This window comes from Rhopilema esculentum, chromosome 3, assembly GCF_057945365.1.
Source record: "Rhopilema esculentum isolate cy_ngs chromosome 3, ASM5794536v1, whole genome shotgun sequence".
NCBI lineage: Eukaryota > Metazoa > Cnidaria > Scyphozoa > Rhizostomeae > Rhizostomatidae > Rhopilema > Rhopilema esculentum.
In genome coordinates this window covers 4,574,097-4,591,318 of record NC_142817.1, presented here as the reverse complement: position 1 = coordinate 4,591,318, position 17,222 = coordinate 4,574,097, and the positions used below count along the sequence as shown (strand labels likewise).

Genomic DNA, 17,222 nt, shown 5'->3' with positions numbered 1-17,222 from the left:
TTATAAAGAATAATCAATTTGATAGACAACAATTTATGGATACATCGATACATAAAGAATGTAAAGGACTTTTCTTTCCCTGGACGTAGTTCCATTCGCTGTTGATGAAATTATTATAAAAGCGTTGTTAAGTTTACGTTTTAATCATTCAGTCCAATTTTTAGACAAAAGGTTTTCTATACATAATTTGCAGTTATTCAAAGACATTAACCAAAAATTTCGACCAAAAATTTCGATACTCATTTCTTAAGTAGAGCTGTTTTACAAAAAATATTTCCGAATTCGATCATTTTTCAAATCCTATAATCTAACATGTTTATCAAAAATTGAAACCTCCGAAAATGGTTATTTCTTCAAAAAGCGACTATCGTTTCAACAATAAATTTCCAAAATATTCAATTTTTGACAAATAATTTTTTCATCCAAAACTTGCTTCAATCTACTCTATAAAAAACATAAATACATCTCGACCAGCTCTCGACACTATTAAAAGCGTTTTTACGCTCTAAAAATTCAGTGTATTGGAAAAGGTTTTTGCCCAAAAAGGTAAGGCTATAGCCTTACAAGAAAACACAATCTTAGTACCCAGACCATCTGGCAACCCTGGAAGTCGCAATGTCGCTAGGAGCTGGAGTCTGAATCCTTTTTTCCCCTACGGGTCCCCCTTCCTAGCGACTGTTCGACTTCCTAGGACTGCAACTGATTTCTTTACTTCATTTCGTAGTAAAATTACTTATATTCCCATCATGTGATTCCTGCGCAGGCGCATTTGTCATGATGATTTATTTCGTCACCAATGCAAGCATTGCTCTTGTCTTTCCATGGCTAATCTGCGCAGGGGCTTTCAGCAGCCCACGTAGCGTGCTTACTTATAGAAAGCTAGTTTCCCGGTCACTCCTAGTTTTGCTTGAAGAACATTAACAATATGCTTGAAGAGCTATATTCTGAACAGAAATTTAAAGCGTGACCGCTTCATACATATGTTCTTATACTGGTAAAGTATATAATGTAGCTATTTGCTCAAATTATTAAATGTCTTGGCCTTCCTTCCTTCAACCCCTTGTTCTATTTTCAAAGGTTACCGCCCCCCCCCCCTCGAAATTACATGCAGAACCTGCAGTAAAAGCTGTAAATGAATTCTTAGCCCCTGCTAACTCCTCGTTTGAATGACGGGGGTGTCCAAGTCAGACCCAGGATACTTACTGACTCGAGTCCATGCTTCAGTGCAATGAAATCAAAAACATATCTAGGGAAATCTCTTTCGGGTTTTTGACTTAATTCTACTTCGGTCTACAGATATTTACGAAACTTATTGGATTTTCGCCCTCGAAATTACATGCAGACCTGGGAAAGTGCTTTCAGTATTTTTGATCCACGATGAACCACAATATTTGATCTGGGCTTTTGCGGATGTTATTTTTGTCTACACATCTTGGGTCTAATTTGGAAATTCCGTTTCATATTTGCAACAGTTACACGGTGTCTCCAGCACAACTTTTTATTCCGAACAAGAACCAAAAGTTTGGCAGATTAATGTCTGTTAGCCTTCATTTTCCTCTCGTTTGCAAATTTTCAAGGGTTATCCCAAGGCGTCTTTTCTTATTCTGAAACCAAGGTAACAGCTGTGTAGAAAATCTAGGCTCGTCCCCTTTAATTAAATGTTCTTGTTTAAATATTTTCGAAGGTGCTCCTAAGCTCTTATGTTTACGCTGAACCCAAAATTAGATGGGTGTAGAAAGATTTCTGTCACTCCACATTGATCCAATTCTTTCAGCAAAGTACTTCCAAAGTTAACCCCCAAGCTCTTCTGTTTATCGACAACCGTAGGGGACATTCACTGCATGCTATTCAGACGTCGATGTCGAATCTCATTCTGAATCTCATTCTCATTCTCTGTCTGAATAGCATGTGGTGGGATATTCTATACCTAAACCAAATAGGAAAGTCTGAAGCTTAGATTGGTGCCAAAAACCCCACATAATCTTTAAGAAAGTCAACTCATAAAATGCAAAAATCATACTCTCAGAAAAAGTTTTGATGACTGGACAATAGTTATATTTTCATTCTGAAATAAAAATGGATCTGATGCAGACAGATTTCTATTAGTCCTTCTAGAGTAATCTTCAAGCCCTTTTGTTTATTCTGTATCTAATCCAAAACTGTTGCAGATGATTCCTCTTGGTGCTCGTTGATTCACCTCCTTCGTCTATATATTTCCAAGGATAACACTAAGGCTCATAATTGTAGTCTTACTTTATGGAAAAGTTTGTTAAAATTAGGGGCGCCAGAAATGTCCCAGAAGTGTGTGTAAATATCGAGCACGCTTCTCCACAGTGCTGGAGTCATATTCGTCATCTTCATCAAACTCTTCTTGACTTGGTAGTGTAAGAATGCGTCTCCCAATTACAAGTTGAGCTGGAGTTAAGGGTTCTTCAAAATCCTCAGGGTTGAGATCTGCTAAATGTCTTGAATTTATTGTCCCTTCCACTTCTGCTATGACTGTGGTCAATTCTTCAAAGTTCAGTTTAGCCTTTCCAAGTCTCTGCCGTAGCAACCGCTTCATCAACTGCACCATGCGTTCGTAATACTAACCAAACCACGGCTCCTTTTCCAAAAAGAACCTCCATATAACATTATTGTGCTAACGAGCCTCGGAATTTATGGGGCTTTTAAGATTTTGCCGATTGCTTTGTTTACATCCTTGAAGGTATTTGCGTTATCTGATGCAACACTCCATGGTTAATCTCTTCTTGCTATAAATCTTTGTAGACATCAAATAAAGGCTGGTGTTGATAAATTTGGTACCAATTCAAGATGAACTGCACGGCTTAATGAGCAAGTAAACAAACGTAAGCTTTGTAAACAAACTTTAAACGTAAGCGTTGCATTCCTGCTATTGTTTTAATGTACAATGGTCCTGAAAATCTTTCATGTTTTAATGATGTACAATGTTTTAATGTACAATGGTAATGTACAATGCCTTCCTTTTCGAACCCAATAATCGGCTCTAAGTTCCGTAAGCGTGTCCTTTACTCCACGATGAAATACGTTAAGATGACTATGCTTGACAATCAGCTTAGTGATGTAATGATCCCTTGGTAGCAGTGCTGGAAACCTCGATGTAAACGGTAGACTAGATCTGCTAATTCTTCCTTTGCATCTAACAATCTATCAACCTATAACTATCTGCAAACAATCCCAGCTGGCCTTCTTACTTCTGGTGATAATCCTTCTTTTCCTTCAAATCTTCCTGCATATCCTTGATCCACAACTCCTCAGCTTGTAAAATATCTTCTGCAACAACAATCATTGAGGTAACTGCCGATTTCTTCAATAACTTAATAAAATTCAGCGTCAATGCAGTAACTCCAAGCAGTATTTTCCAACTACTATATCTTGTCCAATCAATAACTTTTGATATACGACAGTTGCTTTCTTCTGGCACGGTTAGCAGGGATGTAACTTTCTTTGACTGCAATCTAACTTCCTTCTGGCATTCTTCCAACATCTCTTCTTCTTCAAACGCGTTTTGTTTCATAGGATAACACTCTGAAGGTCCTCTAAGCCAATTAAGACCATCCCAACACATCAAATTATCCACTATTGGCAATGCAAAACAACCCCTGGAATCAAGGCCTGCAGGGTTCTCAATCCCAGAGCAATGTCTCCACGAATCCATATTTGTTAATTTCACAATCTCCATTCTTCTGTTATATACGAGCTGGTTGTACTCTTTATCCGACTTAATCCAATACAGTACACACTTGCTGTCAGTCTAACAATAAACTCCATTTATGCAAATTACAGGCTGCAGTGCTTCATTAACAGCAGATAACAAACGTGCAGAAATTAAGGCAGCTAATATCTCCGATCTTGGACATCTCTGGAGCAGATAATGATCCATGCCTTGCTTTTGATGCTACCAACACTGATCTCCATTCAGCTTTCAATTCTCCAAAAACATGCAAGTAACTTGATTTAATTTCTTCATTGATCGGGACACAACATCTCTTGACTGCAATACTGACATTTTCAAAACCATTTCACGATGAACTCTTGCTCTCCCTCTGATAGTGGTTCATCCCAGTCATACTTCCTTCTGCACAAATCTTGGAACAGTTTTCTCACAGGTGCAATAATAGGCGCAATCAGTCCCAATGGGTCGAACAACTTGGCGGGAAATCTCAAGATATTCCTCTTTGTCCACTTTAGACCTTTTTAGACTCAGCAAGGTTTGCCAATTTGAAAACAAAGTTATCTTCACTCAAATCCTAGTCTAACCAAGGATTTCATGCTTCTTTCCGGGTTCAATTTCGCTTAGGTCATCCATCAAAATGTTTTGCAAATGATATTTTTTCCATCTGATCAACTTCAGCTTCAGAGGCATCTACAATGTGTTCGTTATATGCAGCGATTTTCCTACAACTACTTCGTCATTCGCTGCCCATTTTCCTTAAATTGAAGCTCCCAGCAGCCAAACAGCATGAACAATCATCGACGCAAAACACTCTAATAACTCTCTCAGCAATTTCAATGTTCTCCTTGTAATACTGCTTTGCATGATAATCCAACGTGGCATTTATGCAGAGCGGTGAACAATACATTCCAAACAATACATATTCTTTATTCTTCCACATTATCTTCTTCGTTGGGTCATCTTCTTCCACATTATCGATCCATGAAAATCTCATCAAATCTCATTGATCTTCTTCAACAACAATATTCAAAAATGCCTTTTCGATGTCCGCAGCAAGGCCAATTTTGTATCCTCGAAATCTCAACAAAATATCCATGATAGCAGGAGCCATAGGTGGTCCAGCATACAAACATTCATTCAACGATGGTCACGACTTCTCCTCCTTTGAACAAGCATCGAAAACAACGCGTAATTTCGTTGTAAGTATGTCTTTTCACCGCTTGACAGAGGCGGATCCAGACTACAGCAACCTATGCAGAAGCATAAGTCAGATTCTTACAACAACCAAATTAAAAGGAAACTATCAAATGTTTAACCAATAGTTTTTCTGGCAAATTCTTTAGCAACGTCTTTTCTAGATCTGCCCCCGTTGGTACCAATAACATGCCGAAGGCAGGGCATGTAATTTGTTGACTCTCTTTCGGCCTCTGTACAAAATAGTCGAGTGGCGATTCTAGGCATTTACCTGGTCCGTATTTTCTGAATCCAAAAACCTGTTTGTCCCTCGAGAGCCAATCACCGCTTGTTTGACCTCTGCAAACGTCTTGTAAGCCAATCAGAGTGTACTTCACCTCTGCAATATCTGGTGCGAGCATAGGTGAGATTTGATTTATCAAATGAGAAGTTTCCCTATGCAATTGTTGACAGTGGACCTCTGCAATGGTTTGTTGCAACCAATGAAATGAATGTCACTGCTTCACCCTGCTAAGGAACTACTAAGTTAGTCAACCTAGGAGTGTTTGTTCTGTGGTCTTGTGATATGACCTCTTCGTTCGGAATGTGGGTGGCCCTGGTTCGAATCCTACCGGGGTCGGGCAAGTCAGAGGCTTTTTCCTTTGAATTGCGGGTAAATTTAGTCCTCTTTTTGCGAGTCGTTTCCTCGGAATTCCTTCTTGGAACCCCTTGTTCAATATCAGTGTTATTGACTTTATTCAGAAAAATTTGGGCGTTTCCAACACAAAAGGGCGTGGCTTCTCTTTCTGAAAACCTTTGTTATCTCCTCCGCAGAGGCTATTGGGAAGGGAGAAGGGGATTGAGAGTTGATGAAGCCTATTCTTTTTCCTTCCCAATCTTCCTCCCGAAAGGCCTCTGCGGAGGAGAGTACAACCTTTGCATAGGTCACATAATTCAGGCTGGATCCGCCCCTGCTCGATGTGATAAATAAGGCACATTTCCAGGATCTGATTCATCAGATAAATAAACACTTTCGATGATACCATCCCGCTCTTCATCTCTAAAAATTCTGTCGTACGCCTTAAATGTTTCTGGGTCTTTGCGAAGACGTTTTAACGAGGATTTCAAACGGTCGAAAAATCTAATATATAAATATTTCAATTTAACTGTGAATTGAAATAGGCCAATTAGTAACGTGAGCACATTACTCTCGCTTGCCAATCAGTGCCGCTTGCCTTTAGAAACATTACCAATGGAGTCAAAAGTGTGAAGATGAAAATTCTCCATCCTGTCTACACAATGGTGGTTTTTTCATTATTATATTATTGAAGTATTGAAGTTTTTGGCACAATCTGGGTTTTCTATTAAATTCTAACAGATGGCAGAATCACATTCTAGAAATACAGAACACAGTGAATTGAAAGATAGAACATTTTCGTGAATCAGAAAGGATTCTTTATGCAGCAACAAATCAACAAAATACAGGTTATGAACAACAACTAATCTTGATAACTTCAGGCATTTTATCAACAGTTCAGTTTGTCTTGTTTCACTGTGCCAAAGAGCATCACGTCTGCGTCATAATTTTGCTTCTAACGCTGTTTGCTCTACATGAAGAAAAACGATTATGAAGATGTTATTCCATTGTTAATCAATGCAAGGAAATCGACAGTAAAAGTGCTTTTTCGTCAACTGATTTAGTTAGCAAGGGCAACCTACATATATCGGTACATCAAAATTTGGATTTTAAAAACATAAAGGCTCGTGCTCGTCAACATCGATAAAGTACAGGACAAGGTAATATGTTGATAGAAGGAATGTCTTCATTTAACGAAGGGGTACATACAATACAATGATGATTTTTGGCACATCTACATAAAGGTGGTCTTGTAGCTTTAATTCATAATCTAAGCTGCAAAATTCTTGCTACAAAATTTACCCAAATTCACAAATTAAACTAAATTCGAAAGACGTAGTACAATACCAGAAAGTTATATTTCAACGTATGTAATCTATGAAAACCCAAAGCGAATCTTGTCGAAAATCGTTAAGCATCTGACGAATCAATAAAACCCGCGAGACAGGTAGCATACAAAGCCAGGAACGATGAGATAATAAACATCTAAGCAAGTAACGATGAGAAATTAAATATTTAAGCCAGGAAAGATCAGAAATTGAAATTTTAAGCCAGTAACGATCAGGAATTGAACTTTTAAGCCAGGACGATCAGAAATTGAAATTTTAAGCCAGGAACGATCAGAAATTGAACTTTTAAAGGCTTACTTACTTGTTATGTGAAGTCTGAAGACGCCAGTAAAGTCGACTTGACCGTTCATACGTCTACAAATCAAACAAATAAAGTGTTGAGGGAAAGTTGAATCAAAAGGATTCGGAAACAGGGACAACCCTTGCAACGGGTCTTCCTAAAAATCAAATTTTCACGCGTCAAGAATAAACACCAGGCAACATATATCGCAAATTTTCTTTTTTTGGGGGCAAGTGGGCAAATCTGATTTCGTTTTAACGGAAACAAAATGGCTGAAATTTCAGAGAAACACTTTAGTGGGGTCTGGAAACCTCTTTTGGCGTGCGGTGTACTTCATCGAAATAAGCAAAATAGCATCAGAAAGCAAATCAAAACTTCTGAAAGACCTCTTACATACATGTATATCATGTAATGTAATTCCAGATCGGGAACAACCAACAGTGATCGTTACATCAAAAGTTAAAAAAAGTGCACTAAAAGGAAAAGCAGGGACACTGTATCAAAAGCAATAACATGGCTTCTGCAAACGATTCTAACGATAAAAAGAAAAGCGATGGCAAAAAAGTTACGGACTACTCACCTGTGTACACCGTTCATGACTGCTTCAGGTTCGAAAAGGAATGGCAGCTTGCATCGCGCATAATTTTTTTGAAGCGAACAATCTTTAAAAGCGAAACGCAAAAGCCATTTTTTCAGACCTCAAAGAGAGGGAAGAAATGTTCTAAAAAAATACTTGGAAAAAGTACTCGTTCTCTTTCAAGAGTGTTAGGGTTGAAAAACAGATTCGCTTCAAAAGGTTCTCTATCAACAACTACTGACTGGATGAGAATCGACGTTTCAAAAACAACCAAGTTAGCGCTAGAAAAAGTCTTTGAAAAGGCTAAAAAAGGGAGCGAAGCTTTAGCAAAGAAAATGGCCTCGTCGCCAAAGCCCATTGAGAGAAGTCGCGTCGCCAATTCGGAGCGAGGGAAGCGAGTAAATGGAGATTTGGGACCTTTCCACACAATAACAACCCCTGAGGAACCGAACTAACGAAGTGCAGCCCAAGGGGGTGCAGCAGTTTTTGCGGAGCTCATGTCAGAATTTTCGAAAGGATTTCGGACCGATTTAAATAGAGAGCTAATTTACATACTAGTCTATTATATATTCGCACATTAGTATTATTGTAGAGATAAAAAATGTAAACCAAGAATTTATTTGCAGTTATTAGCAGTCATAGGAAGTAGAATCACACAACGTTGTTTCGTCACAAATCTGTACCATTGTTCCTAGAGCCTCATTTAACCTTGCTTTATCGCTTCTTGTACCTCATAACAACACCGTATTTGGCTATTCTTTTGTGCTACTGGATGATCACGTGAGATTAACAATAGCCATGACAAAATTCGCATTGACAAAGGATTTGCTTGCTATTGGCCTTTTGTATCTGCTTGATGGTAATGTCATTCTGCAAAGTTGCGTTTGGAGCTTGGCAATTTTGATGAGGTAGGTAATTTTTGCAAACTTTTCCAAAATAAGAATACTCAAGCTTCAAGATCGGTTATATTATTTCACCATGCCATAGAAAAGTTTTATGATATGTGGTCCCTCCTGCCCTTTCATTTGGATGTAACCGTTTTCACCCAGTAACCATCTTCCTTTGTCATTAAAAGCGGGGTTAATGACAAATTAAAGAAAAATGTGTTCAAATATTTAGATAAGGCAAGTACACCCTTTTTAAAAGAACAATTTTAAAAGAACACGAGCCTCAGCATTGGTCATAAGTTCATAATAATATTACAGTTGATACCGAGCTACTGTAAAATGTAATTTTGAAAACGTTTTAAAACAAAAACGAGGACTTTTAGCCATGCGTGGGATTTTGCTTTTTCGGTGAATGTTCAAATACGTTGGCATATTTGTCTCACTCACTTTGTTGACAAATGAGGTCTGAACACCTCCCTAGAGCGAAAAAGCAAGCAATCGTATGGCTTACACCCTAATGATTTAAGAACAAATTATGAACAATCCAGCCTCAGATTTTCGAAAATATTAAGAACAGTCAGCCTAAAATTGAATTTACTGGTTCTTATAAAAAAGTGTTGCTGTTTGATTTGGTTGTGTTCTTTGCCCTATTTCTGAAACAGCGCATGATTTTCTTTCAAAGCAAAATGCACAACTCCACCTCAGTAATATTTCCTTTTCATGGTTTGGTTCACAAGCATTTATTTTGGGAATTTGTTTAATTCAATTTTTAAGTTAGTTTGGTTTATCTTTTTTAGAGCAGTCTGATAGTTGAAGGACTTGCAAATGTTAAAGGTATGGGATCTTTTTCGCCCTGCTTTCTAAAACACCCATGCAGAAAGAGAGGAGATATGTAGACCATAGATATTCAGGTGTTTGCATTGAAATTTAGCACCGACAATTACTGTCTTTACATTGTATAGTTTGCAAGTCAAGTAGCGACAAGAAATGGATGTCAGAGCCATAACTGGAATGAAGGCATTAATTATTGCTGCTATGAGCTGCATTTTGTTGGTGAGTTTCTCATTTGTGCTTGATGTTTAGCGTAACGTTGGATTACAGATAAACAAAAGTGTTTGCTGCGACACAAGTGACGTCATAGATTAATTTTTCGCTGCGTTGTCTTGCCAAGGATCCCACTCACAAATGGACTTCCCCTAGAAAAAAGGTGCATGCAATTTGTTTATAAACTTTGATACAGACTAAATTCTAAAGCAACAAAAGAGACATGAACCCCCGTGTATCTCTCGTGATCTGCCTTGTAAAGTACGAAATCGCTGGATGCAGTATTAGGAAAATGGATGCAACTTTAGTGTCCACAGTAATGACAATCAATACCCTAATTGCAGTTTCCCATTTTGGAATAGAATGCTCAACTGGCACAGAAATTGAGGAACTATATAAAACCAAGCAGTGCCATAGACTAACTGAAACTGCTCTCTAACTAAGGTATCTTATAGACCTTAATTCTTTGCTCTTATTTCTTCGACATGTCTATATCATGATGCAAAATTCCGTTTCTTCAATATCATTTTCTTGGGTTAGACTGAGTATTTTCTATGACTATTTCGTTATCTCTTACCATTGTTCGTCTTTAGGTAGTAATTCTCCTCCTTTCTCAGAAGCCCCAAGTATTTCTCTAGAACATCAAAAATCGAGTTCCCCACTTCTCGGGATGCAACAAAGCATTTGCAGTATCCTGAACTTCTGTTGTTTTATGAAATTTTGTAACGTAGAGTAAAGATTTTGGAGACGCGACTTTTTTTGCTTTCTTGTTTTAAGGATATCACCAACGCCAGTGTTACTGTACGAATCGAGCTGATAAAGTTTGATAACCATGGTAGTAAAGCCTATGATATCGGTCGTGAATGTTTTATTTTTGGAACTACACCCTGCAATACGTTTTTTAAAATGTGCATCAAACCATCTAAAGATATGCCTTCTTCGTTATCCGATTGTTGGTTTTCCAATCAGACGACACCTAGTAACACAAACACAATAGACTTTGCATCAGTGATAGTTGGTTTACCAAAAGTTATCGAAATAAACCGAGATAGTTGGCCAGGGGTAAGTTACATTGAAGCAGATTTGAATATTTGTTTTGAATATGATATAGTGTTGTTATTCACGCAGTATTATATTACTAGCATTTTCTTAAAGTTGTTAATGATCACTATTAGTCAGTGTATACCTGGTATTGCAGTCATCAACTTCATATATTTTACATAACTTATTTTTCACTACAAGCTCTATTCGCGACCACCGTCCTATCTTCTCTAGAATGTCCACCAAACAAACTCTAAAATAAAAAAGCAGATTTGTTGCTTAGTGTCCGAAGCCGATAAACATGCTTTGGTGTCAGGCTCGAAGCCAAATAGGGGGGCACGGGGGTATTGCCCGCTCAACTAGAATTTTTTGCCCCTTTACTCTCAACTAGAATTTAGAAAACGGCGTCTTCCTACATGACTATCGGAGAAAGTCGTTCTCAACAAAGTCTGTGCATCTGTGCATTCATGGTAAAAACCAATATCGACTGTGCACCAGTCCACATCGAGGGGCACATCGAGTCGATCATACTGCTGAAATGCTTCAGCCTGCACTGCTCCCAACGAAGACGCCAACCTGCAAAATGAGACTCTAATTTCCTTCATTTTGAACGACAATCTTTGATGTCACTGCATTTAGATGACTTTTTAAATATGATAAGGCTCCGTTGCACCTATCATTCTGGCATAGTTAAATATGTAATAGAAAACAAGACTTCTGTTCAGATTTTCGCGTTTCTAATCGCCAGTGAAGGAAGATCAAAATTTTTTTCCGGTGCAAGATGTTAAATCTGTATCAAATTTTGGATTAAACTCTGCATAAATTGCAAGATATTGAATTCTTGAAGGCTCTTCAATACCGTTACTTAAGTTCTTCAATACCGTCACTTAAGTTCTTGCCTTCAGATAACAAGCAACAAGCTCCTTCTCTTCGATCAGTTGACAAGCATAACTTAACTCGGCATTGCCCGCCAGGGGCGTCGCTAAGGAGGTTGCTTTCTCCGCATACTTTATCCGTCGGCACATGATTTATTTCTCTCTGCAATATAATTATAATCTTTTTGTCACAGTTGCAACTTGATAAGACTTTTAGAATCCTGAAAATTAAAATAGAAACGCATAAAACAGCATATTAAATTACTTACTCTATCACCATACCCAAAAAGGGTGAGACACGCCTTTCTTTGTCGGCAAAAAGCAATACTACCCCTTGGAAAAAACTTTTTGGCTTCGCCCAAGTTGCCCGGCTACATTTACAGTGCTGGCTTCGTGCCTGTTTGATGTGTAGGACAACTTAGAAAAATCTGTCCAAAGTTTCTACTCCGATCTTCATGCTTAGTGCAAGCATCATGCAACTATTATTCCAAAACTATTTGATGATCGTTTTCTTACACATTCATTATATTCTATCGCCTCTCCACTTAAACAAAAAGCGTTCAGTGATTTTTATATCCATCAAACTATGGTCTTGTAAATCGATGTGCCTGTTTTATTCCCTATCTTCCATAAAACCAAGTCCCTATTTACCAAAATGAAAACATTGATTGGTTTAATTAAATTTTTTTGGACAGAATATTGGATTTTACATAATGGCGTATAACCAAAAATATATTGTCGATGATCTCATGGACATTCATAAATACAGGAAAGAAGTAACTGCAGAACCGAATGGAAGCAGACTTGTTAATTACAACGAAACAAGCACAGGAGAAAGGCCCCACAAACCAGCTAGCATATTAACGTTTCATTTACAAGTGTCTTGTGACCTGAACTACTATGGCAACAGCTGTCAAAAGTATTGCAAAGAATATGACGATTCGGCAAATGGACACTACGGGTGCGATAAAAATGGAGATAGATTTTGCCTAAAGGGCTGGTACAACCTGCCCAACTGCTTGCAGCATTGTCTTCCTCAAAATGATAATCTGAAAGGTCATTATAATTGTTCAAAAAACGGAACTCGATTGTGCCATAAAAACTGGACTGGAATGTATTGTAACATCAACAAAAATAAAGCTGTAAGTACATTTGCTTTGCCGTCTAGTCAGAGCCTACAATCGTTGCTATCACAAACAAAAACTGTTCTTAAACCAAGGACGTCCGTTATTCTGTTATCAAGATCAATTGGCCACATTACATTGAAATCTTCAGCAATTTCACCGACTTTAATGCCTTCAGTTGAAATTCGGCAGTCATCGATAACCCCTCTGCTACAAATGTCAAGGCAAAGTGTGGTCTCCTCTAGATACAAATTTTCAGAACATTCCAGCCTTGCTTCTACTGCAATGTTTCCTCATTCTGTTTCCAAGCTACTGACAAAATGTTCTTTCACTGCCGAAATAAAAGCAAGTAAAGCTCCTAGAAATAGCGCATTGCCATCGTCTGCAATTGTAGGGCCTACCCAGTTAACACCAGACAACATCGCAAGTGCCACTGATGATTTTCAATGGATGGTGAGCACAAGAAGAGGAATTCTGGTTCTAATTGGTTTTGCACTAGCACTTGTGTTTTTGGCTTGTTTTCTCTGTGCACTCGTGAAAATTTGCAGGTATGTTTGATGGCTTTTTATGATACAGCTTAGCTCATGTCCAACTTTTTTATGGGTTTCGTTTTGTACAGTTTTAACTGTAGGCTCACTATAATTTATAACAGGTTTAAAAACAGTAATATTTTCATGACTGAAGAAAACAAAATGCAACATGGTTTAAACATGAAGGCACCAAATTCTGGTAAACAATTTGCTCTTTCATCAAACAAGATTCTTTTTTTTATACATCTATTAAATAGTTACAATACATAAATACAAGCTACGCTACTTACAAATTTACTTTACAATACTACTCGGACGATACCCCGAGGAGCAAAAGACTATGACTACCCCGGGGCCATAGACACATAGTTAAAATAAACTACTATAGTCTGTCTCAAACTACATGCCACGAGAAATGTCTGCGATCAATTCAAATTTAAGAAGGGAGGTTTAGGTATCATCGCAACTACTGCGTGGCATCCAATTTGAGGCAGACTTTTAAAAATACACGACTAAAAAAAGAAAAAGAAAGAAAGAAAGGAACATGGGAAATGGGAGATGGTGGCTGTGGTTTTATGACTTATAACGGAGTTTGAAATTTTCTAATCAAATCAAATCAAATCGACCAGATTTGTGGATGAATTTAAGCGTCAGCAGGAGAATATCTTTATTAACTTCATCTGGGAAACTTTTGTCACCATACAATAAAATCTGCATTAGAAGAATATTTTGGAGGTCGGTATGTCCATATGGTCGTATTAAAGCAGAAACTCCAGCGAGAAGGTCTCTACGTGGTACTGCAAGGGAAGGGCAAAGCAACAAAAAGTGTTCCGTATCCTCAATACCATCGGATTTATGGTATCCTTGAAGTTGTTCTTGAATTTGTGAAAATTCAATTTACTGAGACCAACCCTGAGTTGAGTGAGATATGATAAACTTATTGGGTCATGAATGGCAAATATAGATCTTGCCGGGGAAAACAGCAACAGACGGTGCAAGTCTAATCTCAGGATCAAGTTCATTCCATTCGGATAAGTAATGAGGATAGAAACTAGATTTGAATTTTTCTGTTCTGGCCTTTATTTGCCCAAAGACATCTTGGTTGCGAAGAGAGTAGTGTGGCTGTTGAAGTGGTGGGATTGGGTCCTTAGTATAAACAGGAGTTAAATTATTAATGATCTTGTAAAGCAAAGTGAGGCGTCTGCTCCATCTTCGGCAACTCAGTGATTCCCAGCCAAGCTCCGAGTACAACTTTTCTCGCGATGTTTCTCTCCAAGTTCCTGTAATAGCTCGCGCAGCAGAATACTGAACAGCCTCTAATTTTTCCATCAAGCTCGGTAAAATGACGCTACCACTGAACTCGCATACTTTTGCTGGAATATGGTGAAAAACATTCCCATAGTCGAGATGTGGTCGCACATAGAGCTTATATAGCTCGTTTAGGGTATGCCTGGGCAGATATTTGGAGAGATATCTCAGCAAGCCAACACCCTTTCTTGTTTTGGAGATAGCTGATTTGATATGGGCAGAGAAAGACAACTATGAATCTAGTATAATTCCTAAATGTTTATGTTCATCTACTTTCATTACCGGTATGTTATTAAAGGGAATTTCTGGATGATCAAGTTCATTTTTTTTCCTTGAAAATATTAGTTCCGCAGCTTGTTTTTGCGGATCAGGATTAAACGACATCCTCCAATCATGAGCCCATTGACATCAACTTCAGATCGTGGTTCATGTCACTGGCAGCTGAATTAGAATCTTGAACGACCGTAAATAATGAGGTATCATCAGCGAAAAGCTTAACATTGCACCTCAAATGTTCAGTAAGGTCATTTATATATACTAGGAAGAATAAAGGTCCTAGAATAGAGCCCTGTGGTACTCCTGCCGAAATATCTCTCCAAGAAGAATTCTGCCAATTCAAAACTGTTCGCTGCTTTCTATCCCTAAGAAAACTCTCAACAAGAGAAAGAAGACTTCCAAAAACGCCACACCGCTTTAGCTTATAAATCAGCCCATCATGCCATACTCTGTCAAATGCCTTAGGGATATCAAAATACACAGAGCGAACATCAAGATTCTTTGACTACGACTGTAGACCTAAATCTATTCTAAATCAACTTACGCCCCTAATTTCATGAAGTAAAAGACATCGCTTTCTTGCAATGACAAAGTGGTCGTTTTCAAAACACTCCTTGTGGCAACCTCCCTCTTTTAAATAAAAAAACCATGCAATGCCACTAACATAGATGACGACTGGTAAAACTTGCCATTTGTTTATAAAGATGCTTTCTCTCATAGAATGCGGAGACATGCTTTACAACCTCAGCGCTTTCACAATGAATCGGACAATACAGAAAAGATTCATATAAAGCGTCAATGCGATGAAAGAAAAATGGAAAGCTTGCAAATGTGCACGGGATGTTTCGGTGTTGTTCCAGGCCAACTAGGCATGCAGACGCATAATTACCCATACCAAAAACAAGAAACAGATATGTAAGCTGCAAGCACTAGATACAAAAGAAGAATAAAACTCATGTAAGAATTCCATTTATTGCAAAAAAAGTTATATTTTTATCGTCAGTTTAGAGTTGTTTTGTGGATTCCTTTTTTGGAAACAATATTACATTTGATTTTAAACGTCACTTTGAAGTAAATTTTTGGACTACCTTTCTGGAAACAATTTTACATTTGATTTTAAACGTCCCTTTAACATTGATTTTTGAAAAAATATTTCTTGCTAGCAATGCTTTGAAAGCTAGTTTTATGAAGCAGATAAGTATTATATTTCAGAAAAAAGATTTTAGAATATAGCTTTGAAGATGTAGACCCCATTCTAAGTTTGCAAAAATGATATTTTAAGTATTTACACCTGTTTTTGGGTGAAATATTTTCAAAGGAAGTTTTCCATTTTAAGTTTTCGAGAAGTATTTAAAAACCGTAACATTTTGGCCAATAATATCTACCCTCATTTTCTCAGTAAAAATACTTTCTGAAGTTTTGGGTCTTGATATAAAATATTTTAAAGCATTCTTAAGATTACGTTTTGATCATTTAATCAAATTTTTGGACGATAAGCTTTCTTTACATAATTAGCAGCTATTCCAAGCAATTATTCATCCATTTCAAGCAAAAATTTCGATAATCATTTCTCGAGCAAACCTGTTTTGAAAAACATTTCAATCATCGATCATTTTTCTTAACCTATACCATAACATACCTATAGCAAAAATTGAAACCTTTAATAAATTAAAAACAACCAACTTTTGAACAAGAATTAATTCATACAAACTTTTCTCAATCTAATCTTAATAAAGAAAAAACACGTTTAAATCAGCTTTCAACTTTATTAAAAAAAGTTTTTATGCTCTACAAAGGATCTGTTTTGATTATGGATTCTTGATAGAAAAAAGCAAGGTTGTAGCCTTTCAAATAGCAGAATAACTTTCAAATCAAATTAAAACCCTTTAAAATGATTTTTCATGCCCTAAAAATGATCTGTTTTGATTAAAGATTTATCTGGAAAAAACAAGGTTATAGCCTTACAAAAATAATAGATTTTTGACCAAGATTGTTTCATCGAAAAACTGCTTCAAACTGCTCTAAAAAAACAGAAAAACGTATAAATCAGCTCTAAACCCTATTGAAAGATTTTTAATGCCCTAAAAACGATCTGTTTTGATTAAAATATTTTGTGCAAAAAGGCAAGGTTATAGCCTTACAAAAATAATAGATTTTTGACCAAGATTTTTTTCATCGAAAAACTGCTTCAAACTGCTCTAAAAAAAGCAGAAAAACACATAAATCAGCTCTTAACCCTATTAAAAGATTTTTCATGCCTTATAAACGATCTGTTTTGATTAAAGATTTGTGTGCAAAAAGGCAAGGTTATACCCTTACAAAAATATTTGATTTTTCAGCAAGAATTTTTTCATCGAAAAACTGCTTCAAGCTGCTCTAAAAAAGCAGAAAAATGTATAAATCAGCTCTAAACCCTATTGAAAG

At 37.2% G+C, this 17,222-nt stretch overlaps 1 protein-coding gene across 2 annotated transcripts; it reads left to right on the top strand.

Moving 5' to 3' along the window:
• Window positions 1-5,189: 5,189 nt before the first annotated feature.
• On the top strand, window positions 5,190-16,163 carry LOC135692626 (uncharacterized). Of its 2 annotated transcripts, none has more exons than XM_065210824.2 (5): window positions 5,190-8,621; window positions 9,563-9,653; window positions 10,422-10,706; window positions 12,256-13,232; window positions 15,519-16,163. In XM_065210824.2, exons 2-5 carry the CDS (start codon window positions 9,588-9,590, stop codon window positions 15,715-15,717), a joined length of 1,527 nt encoding a protein of 508 aa, XP_065066896.2. In that variant the 5' UTR covers window positions 5,190-8,621; window positions 9,563-9,587; the 3' UTR covers window positions 15,718-16,163. The 2 variants fall into 2 exon arrangements, with proteins under 2 accessions (XP_065066896.2, XP_088968636.1); XM_089112510.1 differs by having other exon boundaries at window positions 9,398-9,653.
• Window positions 16,164-17,222: the final 1,059 nt, after the last annotated feature.